General features: G+C 44.5%; 1 protein-coding gene across 7 annotated transcripts in view; it reads right to left on the bottom strand.

Annotated features, from left to right (window-relative positions):
* LOC142563919 (uncharacterized) overlaps nucleotides 1-26,551 on the bottom strand; it is a 253,141-nt gene that overhangs the window by 183,614 nt on the left and 42,976 nt on the right. For 5 of the 7 annotated variants that reach the window (XM_075674639.1, XM_075674642.1, XM_075674641.1 and 2 more), the window contains exons 2-6: nucleotides 10,900-11,240; nucleotides 10,135-10,301; nucleotides 9,176-9,378; nucleotides 1,774-1,849; nucleotides 212-370 (exon numbers count right to left, since the gene is read on the bottom strand). In XM_075674639.1, coding sequence (XP_075530754.1) covers nucleotides 212-370; nucleotides 1,774-1,849; nucleotides 9,176-9,378; nucleotides 10,135-10,301; nucleotides 10,900-11,199 — 905 coding nt within the window. In that variant the 5' untranslated portion in view covers nucleotides 11,200-11,240. Of the gene's footprint in view, nucleotides 1-211; nucleotides 371-1,773; nucleotides 1,850-9,175; nucleotides 9,379-10,134; nucleotides 10,302-10,899; nucleotides 11,241-16,952; nucleotides 17,137-26,551 lie in introns of those variants that run through there. The other 2 variants (XM_075674638.1, XM_075674643.1) reach the window with 2 other exon arrangements.

The following is a 26,551-nucleotide window of genomic DNA, read 5'->3' on the forward strand; positions in this document are numbered from 1 at the left end:
CGCTGCAACCGGGATTGAACCCACGACTTAGCTTAATGCAGCACAATGCCGTAGCCACTAAGCTTCCGCGGCAGGTGGCTGCGTTTCTCAAGTTCGATTCAGAAATTTCGCTACTCCGATGGTTCTTCGTTATTATCCCCCCACATCCAGCCTCATGTGCCCAATTTGCAAACTCGAAAGGGTGAAGTGAAGACGAGGCATGCATACGCACCTTCGCACCCGCTCGAGCAGGTCCTTGTTAGAGGCTGTGAGCGCCTGGTTGGCCTCTTCAACCTGCGACCACTGACGGAAGGCATCCTCCTTCTCCTTGGTCAGTCGCTGCACGGTGTGCTGGAACTGGGACCGCTCTGCCTCTATCTGGGCCACATCCCTAGATCAACAGGCCAAATGAAGGGCCGCATAATCAATACAACGCGATACAAGTTTATTTCTCTTTGTGGTATGGCTTGAACGTCACCAAGCGGCTTAACGTGCAAGATCAGGCTAGCTGGTGCTCATACCTCGGTACATGAACTTAGCGAATGACTGGATATAATGAACTATCATATATAAGAGTAAATCTTAAACATCTTTTTCTATGATATCAGTGTGTAACGAATATATACAATAACAAATATGAGATTTCCCAATAAGGAGTCAATGTCATCCATTGAGAGTTCAGTTTCAGCGTGCATTTTACAACTTCAGAAACGTGAAAGCACACTGCGGCAGAATGAATTGAAAAGTTTCTATTCTTCAGAGAGTTTTGTTATGTTTACAGAATGTGGGCTAGATGCGAGAGTCAAATATGAGAGCATCAACTATTTCATGTCTAGCCTAGCTGAATGTAGCCTATCCAGCCACTTCAAAATTTTGCATGGTGTAAAACATCCCGAAAAACAATGAAAAAAAGAATGATCCCACACGATATTTCGAACCTTGATATATCGAACACGGATATATTGCATTATTGCGCATGTCGAACACTTTCTATATCACCTGAAAAGGCGCATGCATTTCTAATTTTTTATTTTGAACGAAGTCAGACGTAAAATGTATATATGGAACTCTGCCACGCAAGACCACATGCGCTCTGTTGACAGGCGGCAAGCTTTCCCGCAACACCCCCGAAGATAGCAGTGGCACGACAAGCGTTCCTGACTACTGCGCACTATAGCTGCACACATTGATTGCACCAAGGGCACCATTTGAACGTAGTGGCATGCGACGTCTTGACTAGTTCGACAACGTCAATGATGCATTGCATTTGCCGCACTGATTCCTCCTCGGTCCCACACTCTGCGCCTGCCACGCCTGGCGAGGAATGCCAGTTTGCTTCCACAAAGACGTGCAACAGCATGCATCCACTGGGCTCACTCATAGACACCATGGGAGATGCCACTTAATACTTTGTTATGGACAGCGTTTCAAAATGCTTCGATGCACTGTCTTAGAGTACACAATTGCGCACGCAACACTTGAAGGAGACATAAAAAGCATTTCCATGTCTGATGAGACTTGGTTGCAACAAAATTGGACATCCATCATTACTCAGCTTCTGGCACAAAAGGAAAAAAGAATTGCCAACAAAGAAAGCGCAAGATGTTCAGCAGTTTTGCGCTCGTGGAAGACCGATCACATGTGGCAGTACATCCCCTGTCCTCCAATGTCACTTTCAATCAAAAAGATTTGACAATTAAAGACCCTGCCGCTGAAATAACATCCGCAAAACACTGATAAACAGCCATAATGGCAACCTTGAAGAGAACATGAGAAGAGTTTCATTCAACTCACAGGAAGCTGAAGTCACCTGCGATGCCTTCTTTGCTTCCACAGCTGAACATGGATACCTCCAGGGATGCGAGGATTTCTAGGGGTATGCACGACATAGAGCTCTTGTGAACACACTGTGCGTGTCTACACACCAAAGTGAAGGTCATACATTGGCAAAAAATGACCAACAGTTTCAGCCTACATTGCATGCTAGCATGCTTACTTGAAGGTAATTAGGCACTTTTCTGTTTTGCCAGAGTGCTCGGCAACTTATGGGAAAATGAGACATGATTACAGCACTGCATCGCAACTGACAGAAGGGTAAGTGAATTATTATGAAAGGTAAGCAATATAAAGGAACTAGTGAAATGCCTCGTACATAAACAACTCTTGCTTCCCTATTGATAATGTTTCTTGGCTTATTTTAACGGTAGAAAATTTTCAAGGTGCGACCATACTGCAAGCAGGTTGCATGGAATTGTATAAGAATTGAATATTCCACCCACTACCACAGAGGCTTAAGGCAAGGCTATATTGTGAAGAATTTCACATTTGAAAAGCATTTTGTGCACAAGGATAAAAAAGTGCTACCCTGCAAGGACAAGAATAAGCAGTTCCACTTATGACCAGACGTGGGCATGTTGCTCTCACAGAGTTGCAAGAGCTCATTACATCAGAGACAGAAGCATAACAAATGCAAAAACCACATGCTACACTTGTTCTCCGAGCTTCTATTCCAACCACAGTGTGCTCCTTTTAAAATTTATATATCCACCAATAGCATGCTCAACACTGCACCTGTTAAGGTTTCACAGAGTTGTCTGTGAAATTCTTCAGTCACTTTATTTTTAGTTATATGTATTTTAGCTCCTTCAATAAAAAATAAAGAACAGCAATTTGATGTTTTCTCATTCATAATGTGGTCAAACACTTCATGGTGGTCTGGATTAAACTATCTACATTTACAGTTCTCTTTGAAAACTAGAACAACTCAAAAGCTATCACCGTCTTTGAGTGACTGACTGAGATTGACAGTGACCAACCATGACTCGAGACAGTGACAGGTCATGACTGCAAAATATGGTGACTGACTGCCACAGATAATGACAGTTAATGACAGAGTGACAAACTGTCACTGACTGTGACCTACTGTGATAGTGACCAACCGTCCCCCACTGACAGTGACTGACTGGCTGTCATAGTGACTGACAGACAAACTGATTGGATTTATTGTTAGCCTCAAAGCAACACGAGCTACGAGTAAGACAACATAATGAAGGGCTTTTAGATAATTTGAACCCCCTGGGGTTTTCTGATGTTCATCTAAAGCTCAGTGCAAAAGCATTTCTCCATTTTTCTCCCACTTTCCAGGACCACCACTAAGTCGGGAGATGAAACTGCTATTTTATGCTCACTAACAGAATAACACAGTCACGAAGCCACCATTGTGGATTGTTGCTTAGAGCAGTGTCGTAACCAATGACTTTTTCCCACTTTCCAAAATACATACATTCAGTTCAATCATCTCACAAACTGGGTATGGAAACATAACGTACAAAGTGTACATCTCACTCATTCAAACCAGCTGAACTTTTTGTATAAATTCCTTGCATGAACTACTATGCCTTAGGCTATTAATGGACAAGCTAGGCTATTTATGACATAATTACGTAGCAGCTGCCTGAAAAGGCAGTGGTCCCGGGTTCGAGTCCCGGACCAGGACGAATTTTTCTTTAACTGCGAAGCTTTTTTTTCTCGAGGAACCCGCATGGGTTTCCTTTGTAGCAATTGCTACGGCTGGGTGGATGTCTCATTTTCCCTTAACTAGGCTATTTATTTTAGCTTGCTATGACTGACCTGTCTCCCTGTAGGTCCAAATTCGCCTGATCACGGACAAAAGTATAACTACCACAAGTATGCAGGGAAATTTTGAACTTTGCATAGCAAACTCTTTAAGGAGTACTCATGCATTTTCTAAGTTGCAGAAACGTGTGAAAGGATGACAAATGGCAAGTATGAAAGTCGGTAAGTGCATATAAGATACCATAATTTGATGTTAAAGGGACGCTAAAGGCACATACTCAGTCAAGCTAAAGTAACAGATTAATGCTCTAGGACGTCCAAGGCGTGAATATTATCGAGAACAGAGCTTTAGTAATTGAGACACTGAAGTAAACGAAGGGAACAATCTGGAACTCCACCGAGACATTCAAGTACTATCTTGATGACATAGAAACTCCTCATTAAGATTCTGTCAACAGTACTCAACCACTAATGATAAGATCATTGCATTGCATTATAAGACAAAAGAAAATGCTACTTGTCGATTTCTATTCAATTTTTAGAAGAAAAAGATACCTCTTGACGTGAACCTTGACAACGACGCGGGTAGCCTAATGGTTCCGTTTTCACTTGACTCTGCGCTTTCACATTTAGTAGTTTCGTTATCACGTAGTGCTGCACTAGTTTTGCTGGCTCACGAAACTCGCACAAACTGCAAGCAGCCGAGAACGAGGCCCATTGCAACGAGCTTCAAAGATCGTCCACGGTGGTGAGAGGAGTGTACTTTCCCTTCCTCTTTCGCACTGTCAGCTTCTGTCTTGGCTCTGTTTCTGGGTCACGCTTTTGCACTTTGTGCAAGAAATCATAGCGCCAGCTGTCGGGTACCCTTTCACTCACCGATTGCAGTAATGGGTGAAGCTGGTGCTTACACTATCGTAACTCTCCGCTCGGATGCAGACAACTTGAGTTGCACTAGAGGTATGCGGATCTTACAGATGCTGCTTGCTCTTAAACCAAGTCTTTTTTTGGACAGAAGCAAGCGTTTCAATGTTCCTGGAATGGTATTTTAACAATCCACACCGATTTAATATTTGCCTTTAGTGTACCTTTAATCTTGGTCTCGAAATGCTGCACCTGGCGTCACTGACACTATCGTTACGTCATGTTGCAGAGCAAATTTTGCCACCATTGTGAGGCAATAAGGTTAGATATAACAACAACATAACTGACAACTGGGCGACTTGGTAACGATTCATTACAAGTATGGTAGCCTAGGGCAAAGAATAAGACAAGGAAGTGCCCCTTCTGTTTCTTTCCTTGTCCTCCCTTTGTCTTGTGCTACCGTGCTCATAATGAATGACAATACCATGCACAAAAATTTTAACGAGTGCGCTGTACACATTTTTTCTGGTTGCACTCGCGGGTGGCGGCTGCAGTGATTGCAGGAATAAAGCAAGTTAACTTGTCATGACCAGAAGTGGGCAAATATTTACCTTTTCCGAATATGAATTGAATATGAGTGTGGTAGACTTCCATTAATTCAACTCCGGTTAATTCCATCCCGACCTAAGGTCCCTACCGGCACCCATGCATTTCTATGGGCCCAACTTGCATTCTTTTCATTCTCAAATTGGTTTTCACTGGATAACTTGAACTGGACCAGTCAGCACGCACGTGCCCAACCACTATGGCGCTTACAAAAAAATTAGGCTTAGAGTCGCTTGTGCAGTGCACTTAAATTTAAAACTAGAACCGCCTTCACAGCGTTTATGTACTTTGTCACATAACAGAAATGCATTGCGGCAAAATTGACTCAGAACCTTGCGGCGAAACTAACTTTAGGAAACTGCCACCAATGTACAACACACATTAAACAGTTGCCCATTTTTCCTGCTAAAAAATTGCTTGCCTGTGAGATTTCTATTTTAATTAGGAGCTTTAATGTCACTCCTACATTAGTTTTCTGCTTTGGACACACAGAAAGTAGGTGCATGCATGATTTGGGGGCGCGCTAGAATCGCACAAATGCTGACGAATAAATTAGCACTGTATTTTGCCATTTTTTTGCATTTTGTTCAATTCAACCTACCAATTATTTCGATTAATTTTGTTGGTCCCGTCAGGGGGAAATAAACAGAACTCAACTGCAGCAAGTACAGAAGATTGAAAAGTCCACTGAGGAAGCCCATAGTTACAGCAGGAATTTTTATTTCAGTATAATTATGTACCAGGCTTGTAATGAACACTGCAAAAGAGACAGCTAACTATCAGAGATGAAGCATCAATTTTAAACACAAGATCGCTGATTGTCATTAAAGAAACTGCACAGACATCAACACAAGCCTGGTTACAAATGAGCTTTTTCAAGAAAGAATGGCCACTGTATGGCTAGACTTCCAAACATGCTAAATAAATGACTGCGAAAGAAAGATCAGAAGCTGTAGAAAAGAAACAAATTCAGCAGAGACACTTATGCCTACTTACGCGTGGGAATGCGAAAGCATTTAGTCTTCTTCATGAAATTTTTTTTTTCTCCATGTTCCTTATTCGCGCAACCTCTCGCCTGTGTTTTAACTGCGGCTCGGTAAGGTCAAACGAAAATGCGCCAAGCGTCTTAATGCGCACTATTGCTCGCGAGGAGTTCAGAACTCGAAGGACCGCTCAGCGGCATTCAATTCGACATTAATGCTTTTTATGCTATACACTCATTTTATACACTCACAATGTGGCGCGAACTCCTACCCATTGGCTGCGCCGTCCCGTGCCCAACGATGCAGGCACTAGGCACAAATTTAATAAATCTGAACCTTGGAGCCGCCGTGGCTTCGAGGAAGTGTGCTCGTCTTGCACCGCGCAGGCCTGGGTGTGATTCCCACCCCAACTGAAGTTTACCTAATATTCTTTGCAAAGCCATTAATTTACTTTGTTTATAGGAACCTCCCTGAGAAATCTGACGTCAATCGGAGCATTTTTTTAAACGCATTTTTACTCTTTGCTGTCAGCCAATTTTGGTACCAACTTTCGGTCAGGCCGCCGACTACAACACCAGATTTTTGAGTAATGGGGCATATAATGCATTCGCATTAAAAAAAAGATGCTGAATGACTTGTGATATTAAATTGCCTGTTGTGAGGAAAACATCACGGGCTGCAGCGTAAAAAATAAAACTGCTACACGAATAGACGTGGACACAAAAAGACCAACCACAAGGAAGAATCACAGGTTCTAATGTGGGCTTCCACTGCAAAACCAAAGCTTGCCAATTTTGTTTCTGCATTGCTTCAAATATTTTTACAGTCTTCTGATAACTTGAGACGCTTTGCTTGGCAGACAGAGAACAGTAACCAGAGTTTAACATTCGACTGCTGCGAAATATTCTATTACTTTCGAGCATTCAAAAATACTGAATAGTTCCTTCTCGAATACGAACACAAAATAGTGTGCAGTATTCAATTCGTATTTGAAACATAACATTTGTCTACCCCTATTCATGATGCAATCAACCTCCTGTGTACCAAAACCAAAACTTCGTTAGGGCTTAAAGGGTTTGATTTTTCATCTGGCACAAAAAGGTGCCAAGGTAAAACTGTCCTGTCAGTACTCCTTTACATCTTAAAAAATTAAATTATGGGGTTTTACGTGCCAAAACCACTTTCTGATTATGAGGCGCACCATAGTAGAAGACTCCGGAAATTTCGACCACCTGAGGATCTTTAACGTGCACCTAAATCTAAGCACACGGGTGTTTTCCCATTTCGCCCCCATCGAAATGCGGCCGCCGAGGCCGGGATTCGATACCGCGACCTCGTGCTCAGCAGCCCATCACCATAGCCACTGAGCAACCACGGCGGGTTCCTTTAAGTCTTCTAACTTCCACCAATGCACTTTCAGCAAATGTTAATGCACACACCCACCCACACACACAGTCATGCATTGCCTCCATCCAGAACCCCGTGTATATACATGCATTCAGTCATTGAGACAAAGTATCATTACAACTGCATGACCAGCTCAATTAAAAACAGGTGAAAAAATCAGCGTGGAGGTCAGCGTGACAGCCAGTGCAAGAGTGTGACGGTCATGCTGCACGTGACACTTTTAGTGCAGCAGTCAATGTAGCGGCTAGTGCAGGGTTGCAGAAGCCATAACCAAGAGATGAAAGGTGAAAAAAGCGAGAAGGCGGGCAGCACTAGAATGGCAGGTTACAAATTTTTATTAGACCTGCAGGTGACGTGAACGTTAGACAGGCACTTACTATTGGCCAGGCACACAGTCGTGCTGACTGTCACCGAGACGACCACCCGGGAAGTTGTCGGTCAGAAAGACACAACAATTACTGAGCAAGCCCCAGTGCACGCCTTGGGTACTTCCAAAAATCCAGCACAGATCAGGTGTTAGTACTTCATTTGGAAAATTACAATACGTGAATAATTTTTTTGAAACAGAGGGGCAATTAGTGACATGACCAAATAACTTGGCAAATTTTTGGAGCAGCACAAAGGCAACACTGGGCGCTCTGTTAGTACATAGACGTATTGCCCTCCATGGAAAAAGTAGCGGCACATGTGCGACTGTTTGCAAACCCAATTTCGTTATGTTGCAACACGCAAACGTTGTATTTTAGGGCTTACACCCAAGATGTTTCTGTTTAACTTGACAATTTACGGCTGCAAATTATAATGCATCACAAGTTTTAAAATTTTAGTGTAGGTATATGCATAAAGTCTGCCTGTATACCAATATAGAAGAAAATGAATTTAGGGAAACTGTATTATCCAAACCTGTGGGAAATTTAGGGTGGAAAATCAATGCCTCGACACAAACCAGATTATAACTTGCGATTGGCTTGGCATGTTTCAGTTCATGAACTAACAGCAAGCAATTAGTACTTAAAGGACTCTCCCCATTAAATTAAGAGAGCAATGAAACACACACTTTAATAGCATACGATTCATACTTGCCTTTTCATCACAAAAAGTTATGCCAGCATTTATCTTAATATCAGCTGTTCGTTGCTTGAATATTCTGCACACGCGGACCACAATGCCTCTTCACTACTACAAGTGCATCAAGTGCCATCCTGCACTGGAGGATGCAACTGCTTTTCAGCAGGGAGGGCAAAGAAAAAGAACAAAGGACTGCTCAGTCAAAACCTAACCCACCTGTTCATACTTTGAACAACGAGGCTCGACATGTAGGCATCTCATACTTCATGCATAAAGTGCTTGTAATACCATCTCTGGGCTATACGACTACAGTCAGATCTCATCACAACGAATTCGATGCGACTCATAAACCATTTGAGGCTCATCATCACCAATCAGTAGAGGAAAATCCACCAGTTATTGAAAGGACTGCAAAATAGTCCCTTGAGTGCTGCCGTGAAGGCTTTCTGCTTCAGCCTGCCTGTAGCACAATCAGTATTCATGGCACCGGGCCTCTGCTTCTGAGGCTACGTACCCTATGCGACTGGCATGCTGAAGTGAAGCACACTGTAGTTTGCGCGACTATCCTCGGCTACCGGTTCGCCACAGCTACCGCATCCCGACTGAGCAGACCTCTGCTTTTTTTCCCTCGTCTTTTCTGTCAACCGTGTTAGTGCTGAGAAAGAGGTGAAGGAAGGGCCCCCCTCCACTCTCACCTGCCGAGGAGCAGGTAGACGGAGTTGAGCAACCCGATGTACGGCCACCACCCCTTCTAGTGCTACCAGCGCCATCATCACCACCACCGGTGCAGCAGTGAGGCGTTGAGAATAGAGGGCTTCCGCCCCCGCCGGGAGTGGGTAACCCCCCGCCCGACTTACTTGAGTCCAGCAGCACTGACAGTCCGGGTTCCCAGATATCCCTGCACCAGGGTACGCCAGACAAATAAGAGTCAGCTAAACACCCTGCGACTGTCTTTGTACCGGGTGACCCGAAGGTAACGGAAAAAAGTACAAGTGCAATAACTGAAAAAGTATAAATCGTAGCAATGATGCAATTTTGACAGAAAGACACAGAAAGAACGGTACATTTCTTTAAGAACGAAATAACTGATTCACAGAACAGTTATATTTGCCGACCGGTGACGCTTCAGTTGTGCCAACAGCGCATAAGCCACCACCTGTTGGTGACAAATGTAACTATTTTGGCGCAAAATTTCATAAGCAAGAATTTAATCATTCGGAAAGTATGAACTATAGGACAATGTAGCTTTCCAAGAAATGCACAATAGGACGTATAATTCTCTTTTTTTTTTAAATATATGTTATTGACAGAATAGTTATATCTGCCACCAACAGGTGGTGCTTTGCTTGAGTCGGCAGTCCCAATAAATCACTATCAGCCGAGATAAGCAAGAGACGATTAGAGTATTGGTGGGAAAAAATCCGGGAAGAGATTGATTGAACCAGAGCCACTGCAGGCACAGGCAATTGTACAATATAGTAATAGATGTTTTAAGTACGATAGTTAAGATCGAGATCAGACAGGCAAAAGGCTGGATGGCTTGGAAAGAGCCAAGCTGCAAACAGCAACACCAAGGTACCACATCAATAGCCACTTATATTTCACGAAGTATGTGAAATATTTTTCGCTCACTAAACAAAGCACGGGAACTCACTCGAGGTGTGCATTTCGCTGGTAGTCGTCGAGCAGGTTTCGAATCACCTTGGAGCCGTGGATGTCAACGTGGACGTCCCGCTTACCCGAGGTCCCGTTCGTCACCAGGCCCTTGGATTCGCTCTCTGCCCACAGCGCAGTGTACACCTGGTTCAGGGACTGCTCGTCCTGCGTGAACGTTATGCAGAGAAACCCTTAGCTAGCAAGTGGGTAAAACTCTACTTGAGTTGATGGACAGAATGTGAAGATATTACAGAAAACGCATGAAAAATTGACTCTTGTTTAGAGGGATACTTACAACACTCTTTAAGTAAGGCATAGGATGTGCGATGATAAAAAGCACAACTTCACTTATCTTGTCCAACATGAGTTTTCGAATGCCCTTCAGAGTGGAATTACCGTTAAAGGCCAACTGCAACAAAATCTTATACTGTGTAAAAGGCCTAATTCCTATAGTGTAGAATACAGCAGCCTCCATGTGCAATTCTACTCTTGACAAACCGAGTGCACGTATCATGAAAAAGGTCCCAAATATAAACATTCTATATTCCAAAATTTAAAAAAGAAAGCACAATTACCACTCACCATAAAACACAAACAATGCAGCATGTTGAGCCAGCGCAGCTTCACGACATAACCTCCAAGATAAACAAGGGCTCGCGGCGCACCGTGTATCGCGATATATGCGATTGTGTCGCACTCCCTGCGCCGTGTCCGATTTTGGGCCGGTAAAGAGAAGTGATAACAGCCCCAAGGGCCAACCCACCTGAGCAGAGCATTGAAACCCCTGGCTCTCAATCACAGCCATGAGCTTGTCCAGGGTGACCAGGCCACTCTTGGGTGCGTCGCACAGTTCGACAAGCCGGTGCAGAGCGTCTTGGACAGCACAGCCAACAAGCTTGTCTGCTTTGACGATCACCTCCTCACTCCCCTCCCCTTCAAATGAGTCCTCAGTCTCTCCTCCGCTCCCATTCTCCGGCGGCGGGCTTTGAAGTCCGTCTGATGGCAGGATCATGCCCTCGGATGGCAGAAAATCCGACACGATCCGTTTGTCTTCGTCATCCATCCGGACATGCGAGCGTCACTGGGCAGGGTCCTAGCCCATGGCTGCAAGAAGAAAGCAGAGACAGACGAGACCCTTTTAGGACAGCCATTATCAAACTTTGGTCCACTACAAACCCAACAATGCATGCACAGGCCTATCAGTGATCCCTTTGAGTATGATTTTTTGCATGTGCCAAATGTGTACAGCAAAACAAACTAACAGCACAAAGACAAAACTTGGGCAAAGGAAAGAAGTAAAAAGTGATGTTTGTTTTCCACTTTCTCGCCCAAGTACTATCTTTGTACTGCAAGTTTAATCATGCCCAAGAAACATGCCAAAACCTTCCACTTGCACAGCAAGACAGGTAAGTGTGGAGATATAACTTGATCAAGACTGGAAGGTTATCAGGCAAATGCACAGGCAGCCATCCTGTTGCACTAGTGCTTCCGTTGCTGGCTTTTCCCTCCTGGAGTGTAGTACAAAGTGGAACACCAATGTACTTTATGGCATATCATGGGGATGGTGGAGATGGGCAACCTAAAGCTGATGCTAGCCCTGACAATTTTGGCTGAATAGATATGCACTAGAATAGAAAACTTGGTAAGCAGCATTTCGTTCATGATGCAGCAGCACAACAAACAGACACAGACAAGAATAGAAGGGATGACACAAGCACTGTGTTGTCCTTTTTTCTTTGTCAATGTCTTATTCGCACTGCTACATTGTTAACCCTTTCTTGACGAGTATTGCTTACAGGCAGCATATCGGGAAAAAAAATTTTTGCTTCCAGTGTTTCACTAATTGAGTACAAAGTTTCTGACTAAATGTCTTCGGGCAACACTGAATTGCAAACAGCAAGCGTCATTTGTTGTAGGTTTTGAGCAGGAGCACAGGACGAGGAAGAAGCAGTTTGGCCCACGACACGCTTTCTTTTGCAAGCATGGTGGTCAGAGGAGGCAGACCAATGCAAGATCTCTGGCCGCAGTGGTGTGGCGTTACAAACATGATGTAAAGCAGATGCAATGTACACCTATGGTTCACATATGGCTAGGTCTGTCTGCACTAATTTCAAACAAAGTCACAGAGGTGAAACCCATTTCTAGTTTCTTGCCTGGTGTTCCCCTCTATTTCTGAAAAAGCTTACGCAAAATATTTTTCTCTTTTTGTTAATTGTGCTTACTTACTATCAATGTGTATTGCATAATGAGATAGAAAATAAACATTTTTTTTTTCGGATATTTATATGTGCCATCACCAAACGATTAAAAGGACATAAAGAGAAATATTAAGTTGAGCTATATTGATACTGAAGAAAAAAAAAAAACATTTGAGGGTTGCTTTGCCAGCATCGCCATATAGAGATAAATTATTCATCTAGAAGCTTATGATTGTTTGTGTTTATGATTGTGGGTGTCAATGTGTATTCCTTTGTTGCGCAGGAAATTGCAGCCAACGGTTCTGCCACCCACTGCTCCTTAATGTGAACCGACCACGCCAAAATGGGCGAGTTGACTCAATGTTCACCTGACCTCCCTTTATGTCGCTCCCTGTGGATCAGCCAGCGCTGATGTCACCTGAGAAACACTATTGTTTGCAGCAGGTGGCACCACTCCGACTTTTGATTTTCATCGTTCTCCCTTACAATATCTCCCTTCTCGCTACAAATGACAAATTTGTATTACCACAAGTCTAGTTTTGCAATCTAGCTTGACTTAACATTTTCTTTTAGTGTTTCTTTAAATAGGCTTATCTTCAGCACTGACTAGATTCAATTAGCTGTTAAGTAAATATATAGAAAAATAATTATCAAGCTAATCAGATACACTTAATTAGCTAGGCCTGCAATGCATTAGCTGTGCAAGTAAAGTCCACCTCTTAAGTAATCTTACTGAAGAGGCGGCAATGTTTTATCTGCAACTGCCGATTTCCTTAAAAAGCTTCAGAATTTTTTTAAAACACGGTATACCCTTTCATCACTACCACAATTTGCAGTTGTACACTTCCCTGAAATATTAATGTCAAACCATAGTAATTGAGCAATAATATCAAAAGACAACCACACGTTTTCCTATGATAAAATTTTCATCGCACATTACAAATGTGCGAAAAACATTTGGCTGGGCGGTCATCACCAGGAAAGAAACTTCCCACACACCTATCAGAGAAGGCCAAAAATATTGTTGGAGGTGTCTGAAAATGCAGCACAGAAATAACTGTTACAAGTCTTACATACAATGGCACTTCTCAAACAGCAGACAGCAAACTCCCATAGTTCCTTAAGAGGATTCAAGGCAATTCACGCTAGCCATGCTACAAATACGTGGTTCATATACCTTTATCCACTTCTCTAAATCATTCCAGGCAAACCAAAAACAAGGAGCAGGGCTAATTTTGAACCTTACTTGGGACCTCCAGTTCTGATTACGTCAGCACCATAATGTTGTGTGCGGAATACAATCTTTCTTGCGCCAATCATAGACTACAAGCATCATATAAGCTAGAAGGCAATACCGAAAAAATTAAATATAGCACAATATTACGGTATGAAATCACAGTATAAGTGGTTGCATTGTTATATTGGAAGTAAGAAGGGTAAAAGACAATCGGGTTGACTTAAATTCTGTTATGCCAAATAAATATAATAGATTTAGGGATGCTATATCCTTTTCATACCTAATGAGAGGCCAGTTATATAATCATTCTTCACATTGGTTCACGGGTATGCTATGAACATGAAATATTGATTTTTTTAAATACTATGTTTAGATGCCAAAGGTAGCATCTCCATATATGTGGAGAATGTAACAGTCCCCTCATGTTTCTTCAATCTTGTCATAACATTTTCCATGCCTAAACACACAGATGAAGGTGGCAGGTCGACAAATGAATGCTGTATCCTGGACTTTCATGTCTACGCATGGTACTCGGAATGTATGCCATGGTTGCTTTGAGCACCTGTGACAACGGAGCTGTCTAGATAAATTAGTTTCAATTTTAACAAAAGCTCACGGCAAGAATATGATTAAACCAATGCATTCAACTTTATGTCATGGTTGGACATTCTATGCAATTTCTTCAGGGTGATCTTTCTTTAAAGGGTTGAAGGCATGACGAGGGGTCTCGTGACAATAGTCACTTCCAAATGAAGCTATATAGATGATAATTACTGCCACAGTCCAGGCAATGTGAAGACTTGGAGATGAAAAAGAATGCTTCTTAAAGGGACCCTGAAACGATTTTGACAATTTTCTACAAACGCACTGAGTCGTTACAGCAGGTCGTTCTAATCATTAGTTGACGCATCTAAGTGTTCCGCATAAAGCGTGTAATTTATTATAAGGTTTTAAAAATGTACATCGCTGTCGACCGCTGCCACTGCTCGGCTGAATTTTCAGCCACCCTTACCAATTTGACGTCATTCACCCAATTGACGTCAGTAGGGCGAGCTATCCGATTGGCTGCCCAGGGCGCGTCATCGATAATTTTTCCAACTGTGTGACGAACAAATGTTGTTTGTAATAGTTGCAAGGTAAGTTAATTTGTTTCTATAAAATGAAAGTAACAGAAAGAGAAAACACAAGAACCATTTCTCAGCCCGCTTAAGTACTTCTGGCACAAAGCAAGTGTCTGCTTGTGTTACAACGTGCTTCGTCTTGAAGAGAGCTCTGCGGTCAGTGTCGGTCTCAGTCCTTTCGCGAGCACCATGATTCAGCTTTGTTGCATTGTGGGCTGCAAACATAGTGACTGGCAATATGTCAAGCTGTGACATCGTGTCCCTCTGCAAGACAGCAGACGAGCGGAGTGGCTCCAACGCATCGGACTGTTGCTATCCGATCGATCGGCGCCACGATTTGCACATTTGCAGCCATCACTTTAGCCATCACCACAATAGCATCTTGAGAGTCCGGTATTTGGGTAAATGCAAGTGTAAGAGGACAGGGCCTGGCCATTTGACCATGCCATTTCATGGGAATAGCAGAAGCGCAAACGTGAATCGTCTGCGCAGTGCAGCCACCTGGTAGTATAGTGCTCAACCAAACACAGTAGCAGTAACAAAATGTATTCTTCTTTGCTGCTGGTGTAAATATTTCGCAGGGTTGGTTAGAGCAATATAAGTGTATTAGTTAGAGCGATACTTGGTTAGAGCAATATTAGCTCTTTGTTTGGCTGGTTAAGCTCTGCGCCACCATGTGGCTGGACCGTGTAGACCGATCAGGCCGCTCACGTAAGTCGATGCTAGAGTTCCTTCATCAGATTGAGTTTATGCCTCCCCCAGTCCGTCAAAATACCAGCTCGTCTGTGGTTGCCGGAATACCAGACGTGTTCAGTGCCAGGACAGAACGCTCGCAACACATTCTGCTTCGATAGATCTCACTTGGGGTCGACTGCCGAGCAGCTGGCGGAGAGGTTGGAGGCTTCGCACACTCGCTCCTAGAGAACCAGAAGTCGATGACACGACGTGCCATCATGACGCAGAGCCAGTGAAGGTGGAGCTTGGCCCCGATAACTCAGCGAATGAGTTGAGGAGGAGAAAATGCATGGCTATCTTGGAGGGTAAGTTGTAACCGTCCGTAACCCTCTTAATATCAGATGGTTTATACAAACTGTAGTGCCAATGAATAACTTGAGCTGTACGCTACACGTCTACAAAATTTTACCGAACCATTTCAGGGGCCCTTTAATTCGAGATTATATTTATGTGAACTTTAGGATTAAAACATACCTCAAATGCCAAAGAACCCGAACAGCCCTGAAGAGCAATAGCTAATTTTAGAAGCAACTCAGCGAAAACAGCAGTCCATAATGGAACTGGTTGTGCCATAAGTGACATTACCACTGCCAGACCCTAATATGCCTTATGTGTCAACCTAATATGCAATAACGATAATCTCATTTTACTAAACCATGTTTCATGCTTCAATCAGGCTCGCAAAGTCCCAGGGACAGACGCACTGTGGGTTAAAAGGATCCGAAACTACCCATGTGACAGATAAACGAGAACAATGCACGCCGGACTAGGAGGTCCGCCGGGCCTGATGAGCGAAGTCATGCATAACGTTTCCAAGTTCTGGATCTAATTAAGGCAATGGGTCGTACATTAATTACCGCTGCGACGAAACATCGGTGGATTTGACGCGCCTACTACGTAGTACGTTGAACCTGTTCTTCTCACGGCAAATCGAACAGCTGAACAGCGCAGCGTTCCAGTCTTCACGTCAATGCTTGGAGCAACAGACTACTCTAATACTGCACAACAATAGCTATAATATTGCACAACTCCAGCCGAACAGGCGGAGCGCACTGCGTGTGTAAAGACGCATGACAAGCACGCTCGTTCACCAGCAGACGAAACAGCGGCGTTTTATCGACCATGATTAGCCCAAGAATTAACATCTTGCGAATAAACCAACAAAGATGTGCGTGTTCTTTTAAAGTTTTTCTCAAGCAATCCGCTTACTTACGAAACAGACGACAACTCCCGTAGGCGCGAAATCCGGCGAAACTACTCGGCGGTTTCGAGCGAACGCCGCGAGCGATAGAAAAAAAAGAGGGAGGAAACCTGGCAGCGTAAGGGCATGTTATACCAGGAGGTATGCGGGGCAATAGCCAAAAAGACAAACACGGCGAAGTGTATCCCAGCCGGTTTTCTTCTTTTTTTTTTTTTCGAACGGTACCTGTCACGCGGATGAATGCACGCCGGCAACAACCCCTCCCTCCCTCATCATGTGGCGGCGGCCATTGACACATGCCACTTCCTCGGCGGTAAAACTCACGCGGAGATGCCGCCGATGTTGTTGAGCACGGACGATCCAAACGACAGCGGTCCTGTGATGCCCGATGCCGTCTTCGACGCCGGCGAGCAAGTTGGGCAGTGTGGACAGTGTGGACGCTCCGGTAAGATTGCAGCAAACAGTGCACAAACGCGAGCGCAAACGCATGCGGTCAAACGAAGGCGAATGAACCGGTCGAAAGCCCCGCCAGCCGCGCCGCAATCGCCAGTCGCCGTTGGTCGCGATCACGCATCCGGATGGTTTATACCTAGCCTGGGGAGCGCCGGCGCCGCTAGGTGCTTTCGTTCTTTGAATTCCTCATGAAAAGCCGGTCCGAGTGGCTAAAATAGCGCTTGTGCGTTAAACAGCGTCTTTTATGCGCTATATTGAAGTAAGTTGTACTAGCATATTCTAGTACGGTTAGGGCCTCCATGCAGTTGCTAACCGATAGCTGTTTTCTTTTTTTCGGTAGGTAAGGTGAATATACTCTTTCACTCTGCCGGTGCGACGAAGTGCCTATGATTGATGGTGGACGATGAATCATCCCCGGAGTGAAATGTATGAGGCGCGAGCAGTTGTTTGAAAGGGCCTCAGAAGCGGGCGTAATCCAGTGTGTGTTTGTGTGTGACGTAGAGAAGCCAATTGAGCGGTCATCAGATGTCAAGCAATGCTGACCATTCAGTACGCTGTATGATTAAAGAAGTTAAATTGTGTAGTTGTTTATTAAATGACGAGGGGGTGGGAAAAGAGGCCATTAAAGGCAAGTCATCAAAATTTAACTCCCGTGGCTAAGGAATGTAAGGAAAAACAAACAAAACAAAGGGGGAAAAAGAGAATAAAAACGGCGGAATAATAACCAATTTATTATCGCGATTTCTCAACATAAGCAATGATCATTACACGCGCATGATCCCAACATAGCTGTACTACATAACTTAAACATATGTAGTATCTACAATTGCGTAACGTCAACATAACGTCCACATTAACAGGAGTCACCTACAAATGGTCTATCAGTTAGATCTACTCCTCTCTTTAATGCCTTCGGGCCCTGAGTGCATGGAAAATAAATAAGCAAATAAATAAATAATCTCATCGAGCACAGATTCCCGAAAGTGTGGGATCCGCATGATCTTTTGTAAATTACGTTTCTGCAATGGCATAACCGTGTACACCTTTGCTGTGATCAGAGGCTTGGAAGCCAGAGAAGACGCGGAAACGAAAGAAGTATAGTGCCTAGATAAAAGAATAAAATGGACCAACGATAAGAACAAAAAAAAAAATGAATACGTGTGACCTTTCACTGGCTTACCGTCAAGCGTTGATACCGCCGCTCAGACTCTAGCGCGAAATTTCGAAAAGGTGACTTTGGTCTTCCTAATCTCCAGTAATAATCAGCCCTTTTCGATGTAGTGAACATGGAACTTTGAAAGACCCATTGAAACTTTATTACCTCTCATTAGGGCCTCTTTACCGCACAAACCTGTCTCGCAGCAATTTTATTAGCGCAAACCTTTTCGCGGCAATGTAGGTAGAGTGTGCTGATAAAGGGTGGAGCTTCTGCACATGCTACTGCGTGCAAAGTATACCGGCAGCGTTTACAGCGCTTTTGGTTTCGCATTCACTGAAGCATGCAAGCGAGAGAAATGCTGAAATATTAGTCAAATTTGACACTATGTAGTGAATTTTGTCTTATTCTGTTTTTCTTAATACGGTGTTTATGGAATTCTCTTCCTCAGCTTCTATCTAAATACACGGGAATGGAGAAATGGTTTTTCTCGGCAACCACTGCACCAAACTTGATTAGGTTCGTTGTATTTAAAAGAAGATAGTTAAAAATCTGTTGACTGTAGAAACGAAGCTATCATTTAGGCCGTCAATTGTTTTATGCAAATAGTTGACAGTCGCTAATTTTGAGAAAACGAAATCATCAAGTTTACAACTCTGTAACTCAGCTATGAAAACTGATGTCACAATTATGTCAACATGATCTAATAGTACACCCAAAGCGGACAAAATTGATGTACGATATATTGCTCTTAAGTACACCACTAATATGTGAGGAATCTTGCAAAAACGTCATAGAATGGTAACAAATTTCATTATTATATCAACTTTATCCCCTTTGGATTTTCTAACGAATGCAGTGTAGCGAACTGCAATATCTATTGGTGCAGAGTTGCGAATTCGTAAACTTCGTGCTTTTATTTTTATATTCAAGCTTACGAATTTTTTGGCAATTTCTGTAAGAAAAAAAAAGCGTTTGGGCCCTAAATGAAAATTCTGCGTCCAACAGTTGTTGGAAATGAACTTTCTATCTCAGATACCACAAATTTCAACATAATGTAGGCCCAGGGGTCACCCAGAAAAAAAAAAGCATTTCTGCGTTTTACACGTGTCTTAATTGGCGGTATTGGAGTTTGGCCCGAACTATTTAGCGTGCATTCGAAACCCACGCCGCACCACACGCCTTCCGCAGCGTGGAGAAAGGAGGAGGAGTAGATTTTAATGAAGAGAAAGGAGGATAGGTCGGCCTGGAGAGCGTGTCCTTAGCCTTCCATTCCTCACTGGGGAAAGGGGAAGAGGGAAATACAGGGAAAGGTGGAGAAATCTTCACGTGTCGCACATTGGCGCACGAATTTCGCTTTGCACTACTTGTTGCAGATCCAGTGTGAACTGAATCTTGTGCACCAGTGTGACGGCATATGCACTTCTTTCGCACGACCACATGCTTGCGGCAGGCGAGCGGTGCGGTTTGTTGGAGAATTAGACACTTTTCAGCTTAACGCGGTTGCGTGCATATAACCACCGTAGCGTTCCCTTCAGGGCCGTACAAAGTTGTCCGCAGCCTACCAAGAGGAAGCGTTAAGGTAAACCGCGTTACCTAGAATTACTGCAAAGAGAATATATACAGTAGAGTTATATTGCATGTGTGGATTCTTTTTAAAGGAGTCTTATACTGTTATTCTAGGCAAGGGTGCTAGCTTCAGGCGGAGACGCTAATTTGCACCGCAATATGTGCAAAAGCGTTGGAAATTCATCGAGGACTGAAGCAACAGCGCTCCCTATCTCCACTGTTTACGCTTTGTGTTGAAAGCCGACATGAAAGATAAAAAAAACTAGGTTTCGATTTTCTTACACCTCGAATGGGCAGCGGGTGCAACGGTGCATCCTTGCGCCATCGTATACGCGGACGATATAGTGCTGCATAGCGGACAATGCAGGGAATTTACAGAGGCTGCCAAATACGTGTGGTCACGAAGTGTCATGTCTCGGCCTTAGTGTTAGCTTTTGCGCAGAGAAATCGGGAGTTGTAGTCTTTCATAAGGAAACGGGTAGTGAATTGGCATCAATTCAGCAGGCAATCATACCCGCAGCCAAACTTGGGTGTACACATAAACTGGGGAAACACCTATACCGAAACACCCATCGTAAATAACTGAGAACAAACGGAAAGCGCAACGCGGCTATTATTAAACACCCGGGGCTGCAATAAATATGTGGCGGTACAAGGCATTCGAAAGGCAGCAATGGTGATAACGCCTGCTGACGCGATTCGGTGCTTAAAGTCAGAGATCTTATCGGGGTTGAAAGTTCGCCAAACGGCGATTGGCCGATTGGCATTGTGGGCCGGCCCACGGGAAATACCCAAATAAGGCAGTACAGGGTGTCGAATGTGGGGTCTCTTTTGATGTAAAGGAAGCACGAAATCATGTTTGAACAACATCTCAGTACCATGGGCGAAATTTAATGGGTGCCTACAGTGTATAAGTATCTGTACTTTAAGAGCGCCAATACGGAAGGGAGGAAGAGGTCGAGAAAGCTGGCAAACAAGTATGTGGTAATTGAAGAACAAGTATAAAAACTCGGAGTCGTGAAAAAGAAAGAGAAACAAGAGACAGTAAGTTGGATGGGGATTATGGGGAAAGAAAGGTCTACGGAGGTTTACAAACAACGGCAAGCAAGAAGTCCGGGAAAGAAATTGTGCAATCAAACAAAATGTGATGACTTGCTTTTTGAGGCCTGAGCCGGCACCATATAAGAACAAAAACCTGCGGGAACAAATATTTGCAAGAGGGTGAGACGTGTCTGCCGCAGCAAAAAGCCGAGAACGGCTCAGCCAGAGCCGTAGCCAGAACCGTAGTCCACCATCCAAAAAGGCTGGGTTTCAAAGCTGATCGAAGCGTCAACTGGCTAGAGACAAATACAAGCAAGAGACGATTAGTGTATTGATGGGGATGAGATCGCCTAAGGCATAGGTAACTTCACGAGATAAAGCAGATATATTCAGAATATGTTGGACTACGATATGGCAATGGGTAAGTAGGTCACACAGGTTAGGTGAATATTTGTCACCACCATGATTCAAAGGGGCTGCCATTAGGGATTGTCATCTTCTTCACTGCCACTATCATCATCAGTGACTCCGCCGCCTTACGGGCTGCAGTAGCGGGACAGTTGCTTTTTCACTGTCATGCACTTGCGATTCCTGTGGCGAGTGATTTTCTTTGTGTACTACTCGCCGCTGTAACTATCTTTCTGTAGTCTAAGGGGATTTGCTGACTGCGTGATCGAAGTATACATACATTTTTCATTTGCCGGATAGTGATCCGCATATTATAAGGTATATATAACAGTCATGATGAAATGACAGTAAGAACAGAACAAGTTTTCGATAATATGACGCCCCAAATAAGAAAAGAAAGGCAGATCTCTCAACAGCGGTCGTTCTTAAAACAAGCAAACAGTAAAGGAGGTCAATGAACATGCAAATGTGGGAAACAAAAAAATGAATGGACGGTTGCGATCATAAATGACTTATGCGGTATCGTCGCGAGCAAAAGGCACGCTGAAACTTCAGAAAAGATTGCCGCTGCCTGCCTCTTTGCGCGCCAAGCACAGCCGTTTCATTGCACATAGGATCACCAAAACGAGCGGCTACAGAGAGCGACTGTATGAGCGGCTATTTTCGGCTCTTTGTCGACTACAGAGCAGACGACCGCGCCAGGGAAGATTGAAACCAACGACAAAAACGTTTGGTTATGCCGACGGCTCCTGTGGTGGCTTGCGCGTTGCTTATGAGCCGTAAGCCAATGGAGAGTGGGGGCATAAAGGGAGAGAGAGAGAGAGGCGAGCAAACAGAACGAAGTCGCAGCCGACGCGAGCCGCCTTGACTTGCGGCCCCGCTGGCCACAATGCCAGCAATCAACCGACAGCCTCCATTTATGGCACGTGGCGGTTATTTATTTTTTCTCTGTTTGTCCATAGCGCTTGCACAGGTGGCAAGGTTACCTCCATAGTTCACCAGCGCAGAATGCCTCTGTGGTGTTATTTATAACTGCCAGAAGTTCACTCCGCGTTGGTAACGGTCTTCTGCTTTCAAGTTAACGCTTCGTGCCGAGTCTGACATCCGGTAAATTAACCCCGATGTACTTATATATAGGAGCGCTGATGTATGAACGCGCAGACAGCGGTGGTGTTTGGAATGGCTAATCAGGCCAAAGGCGGCAGATCGCGTTATTATATACGGAGCATTGTTCGGCGTTATTGTTAATCAGTGCACCGTTACGAACGCGTCTGCTACCGCTAAGCGAGCAGTGCATGGTGCGACGGGACAATCAGATCGTCTGCTTATGGATGACAGGGTGTTCCCTTTTACGGGCACGTACTACCAGCCTTGAAACACCGCCATGCCTGTTTTTCGCCTAGGGATACTGGAAGATTGATCGCGACCGCTAATCAACGTGCCTGTCTATTCGCATTCCTGCATTAGTACTGTAGAGAAAAGACCCGCCGATAGCCAATTTAATTAACTTTCTCCGGAATCCAGACCGACATCCGTAAGCCTTGCGGCCAATCACTTCGTTGAACCAGATCGCGCTCCCTGCGTAGCCTTCATCGAAGCGTGCTTTAAGGTCCCCCAATGCCGCAGCCCGTTGTAATGAAACGTCGTCCACAAGGCGTTGTTTGCCAGACAATTCAGACCAAGTAATATAAACGTGCCATATATGGTGGGTTGGTCGCAGGAATTTTTAATAGGCATAGAAAGTGAATTGCGATATGCTGTGGCAAGTTATGCAGCTCCCCGGAAGCCCCCAAGTTAGATGAGAGTGCCTGAATTGTTCTCTTTCCCGAGCTTTCATCCACCTCACGGGCTGCCGCAGAACTGATTTGCCATTATCAGTGTTCCAGTACTTCGAATTGTCGATAATTTCGCGCTTCCCTCCCCCCCCTCCCCCCCATCTCTGCGATCTGCTAGCCTCCCGGTTAGCTCGGAGCGAACGGCTTATTAAGGTCCTTGCCTCAAACCACGCACCAGGACGAACTTTCTTATTCAATTGCGAACCTTTCTTCCCGAGAAACCAATAAGGGTTTTCTTTGCAGCTTCATGCCACAGTCGGGTGCCTGACAATTATTCAATTTCATCTGCACGGTGTGATATATAAATCTTTTTATTGTTCTGCGGAAAATGCCCCCCCTCCCCTCCCCCCCCCCAAAAGAAGAAAGAGAAAGCGCAGCTCTGACGCTTCGAAATTTGTGCGGCGTTTTGTGCGCCATGTAGAAGACCCTGGGAGTGCTGGCATGGGAATACATATTGGATGAAAAAAAAAATCAGCGGTGATGTAGCGTTAAAAAGCGATAGAAATCCGTTATAGAATCATGTCGCGCCTCTCTGAGGTCCCGGATCCATGATTTAAACAGCGTTCACCACATCACAAGGTATTGTTCAGTGTTCAGGAGATCACTCGACACACGACCTGCCACATGAAGGAGCAAAATTCAACTGTCGGCGATATGGAGCAGGCCATCGTCAGTTGAACCACACACACACACACACACACACACACACACACACACACACACACACACACACACACACACACACACACACATACATATATATATATATATATATATATATATATATATATATATATATATATATATATATATATATATATATATATATATAACTGTAGTACCACACTTCACACACGCACTTACTTTTTTCCACTTTGACACTCTCTAATGCTGCCACATTAAATACAGGTATACTATCAATAGCTGACGTAGACGACGTTTCGGGCATCGCAAGGAGTAAGTTGTTCTAGAAAAGATGGCGATCTCCTCTCTGAGCGGCCTGCTGCTGTCGCAGTAACTTGGTTCGGTGCCGAAGGAATCGCTCAAGCCTCTGCTGATGTTTTAAAAGTCGCATATTCCGCCTCCACTGTTGGTGTATTTGTGACCACCGTCCTCTTCGACGCGTATATTTATAAATATATATATATATATATATATATATATATATATATATATATATATATATATATATATATATATATATATATATATACTCCACAAAAGGGGAATTCAGGGCAACCCCCCAAAGCGCCTCCCTGATTCTCCGAACGCGTTCCGGTTCCACTCCGAGACGCCTTCGAGGCGCGGCAGAGCCACACACACACACCGTTCTCGGGTCAAGGCTGAATCTACGACGCTGTGAATTGGATTCCGCGTTATACGCGTGGCTGCACTCGGCAACGGTAACTGGGTGACCCGAGAAGGAGAAGAAGAATAAAAAAAAGCGATTGATCTCGCGGCTCGGCCTCTTCATCCATTCAGCGAACACACCGGTAGACTCTCTTCACGGCTCACTGGAGTCGCACAAGAACGCAGCGTGCGGTTTCGCTGCCCTTGGATCGGCGCTGTTCTTGCCACGCGCACTCCTCTTGAATGCATCACGTAAACGGTATACAGCATCGGAGCTGGTCGCATCGCACCGGGCCCGTGCGCCCCGCGGTGTTTGTTACTCACGCCTATAAAGAGGGAAATGTGGCGCTAGCGTGCTTGCTGCATTTAGACTCCCTGTAGTCCAGGGACGCGTGGGCTATATACAGTCTGATTACAAACTTAATGAGGCCGCTAGCGAGCCAGACAAGCAAGATGAAGACGGTACGAAAGGAGGTGCTTTGTAAGTGTACGTGCGAAACACACACAGACGCGGGCACGCGCAGCATACATACATACATACATACATACATACACACACACATACATACATACATACATACATACATACATACATACATACATACATACATACATACATACATACATACATACATACATACATACATACATACATACATACATACATACATACATACATACACACACACATACATACGTGCATGCATACAGCTAGACCCCAAAGATATAGGCGAAGCGATTCGGCTGGCAAATGTACAGCGATTTTCACGCATTCACATCCGACTTTACGGCTTATGGCTTTACGCGCTTCTCTCAGTTTCTTTTCTTCTTTTGCGAACTATTTCTCTTCAACATTGCGAACGAAGCGTGGCCATATACGTACACACACCTATCAGAGGTATAGTCTACATTTTGAAATCTTGATGGTAGGACAAGCGTCGTGCAATGGAAGCGCATACGCACGCTCGTCCAACGCTTTCTTCGCATCTTTACGGGTATAGTAACCAGGGGAATCATGTAGCCACAGGACAGCGCCGAGCCTATTTTTGGCACCGAAGAGGTATACACAGCTCGCAGATGACGTCTATAAACCAACACAATATACCAGAAGTAGGAAGGCACCGCGCGAGGTATCGTCGCCACTAGTGATTTCGCTGTTGTATATAGTGTGGACGCGATTTTCTGCCCGCCCAAGTCCGCACTTCCAGACTGCAACTTTCTCCGCTTCCGCGGTTTCTTTTACTCTGTTTCTTTCGTTTCTCGAGGGTATGTCTCTACGACGTTGTAAATGAGGCATGGCTTTACGCTCACTGCTATTGTTAGGCTTAGTTTGGAATCTTATACTAATGAGGCAAGCGCCATAGTAGAAACGCGCGTGCTAGTCTGCCTGTTTCTCCTTGCCTTTTTCTGGTCGAGCAGCAGTCGATAAAGCTGTGTCTAGGTACCAGTTTAGGTACCTCGCAGAAGCCGTCTAAACCAGCACCCTATATATACCAGAAGCAGGAAGAGACCCGTGCGTACGTCATCATTCCGTCGGCGCGAAAGCGATTTCGCCGCCAGTGTGAACGCGATTTTTTTCGGCGTTTGTCCTCCTTCCACGGAGACCACAGCTTTCTCCTCCGCTTCCATTGTTGCTTTCTCTTCTCCGCTCGCGAGCTGGATCACCGCGACAGTGCGAATACGGCGTCGCCGTACACATTCGCAGAGGTGCGCTATACGGGCTTCTGAGCCGACATCAAGAGACCTATGCGGACCGTCACGATCCGAGCGGACAGACGACACGACTGTCGCGACTTTGCTTTTTTTTTCTTTTGTTTTTTTTTCCGAGACGTGAGGTCGTGCGGGGTCTCCAGTAAACAAAACAAAAAGTAAATTCGCCCCATCCTCAGGACTTCGTGAGATCTCGTATGTAGCCGTAGGCAGTATAGAAAAGTAAACATTGATGTCAGAGAAGGCAAGGACAAGAAGAACAAGTTGCGAAAAGAGAGAGAGAGAGAGAAAAAAAAGCTAGAAATGCGCGCGACGAAGGTAGCGACACTCAGTGGCGACTTCCAGTCCGGTCGCGGGATTCGTGCCGCAAAAATGGCGGAAACGTGACAGCGCACGCCTGC

The sequence above is a fragment of the Dermacentor variabilis genome, chromosome 11 (assembly GCF_050947875.1).
Source record: "Dermacentor variabilis isolate Ectoservices chromosome 11, ASM5094787v1, whole genome shotgun sequence".
NCBI classification, from domain to species: Eukaryota; Metazoa; Arthropoda; class Arachnida; order Ixodida; family Ixodidae; genus Dermacentor; species Dermacentor variabilis.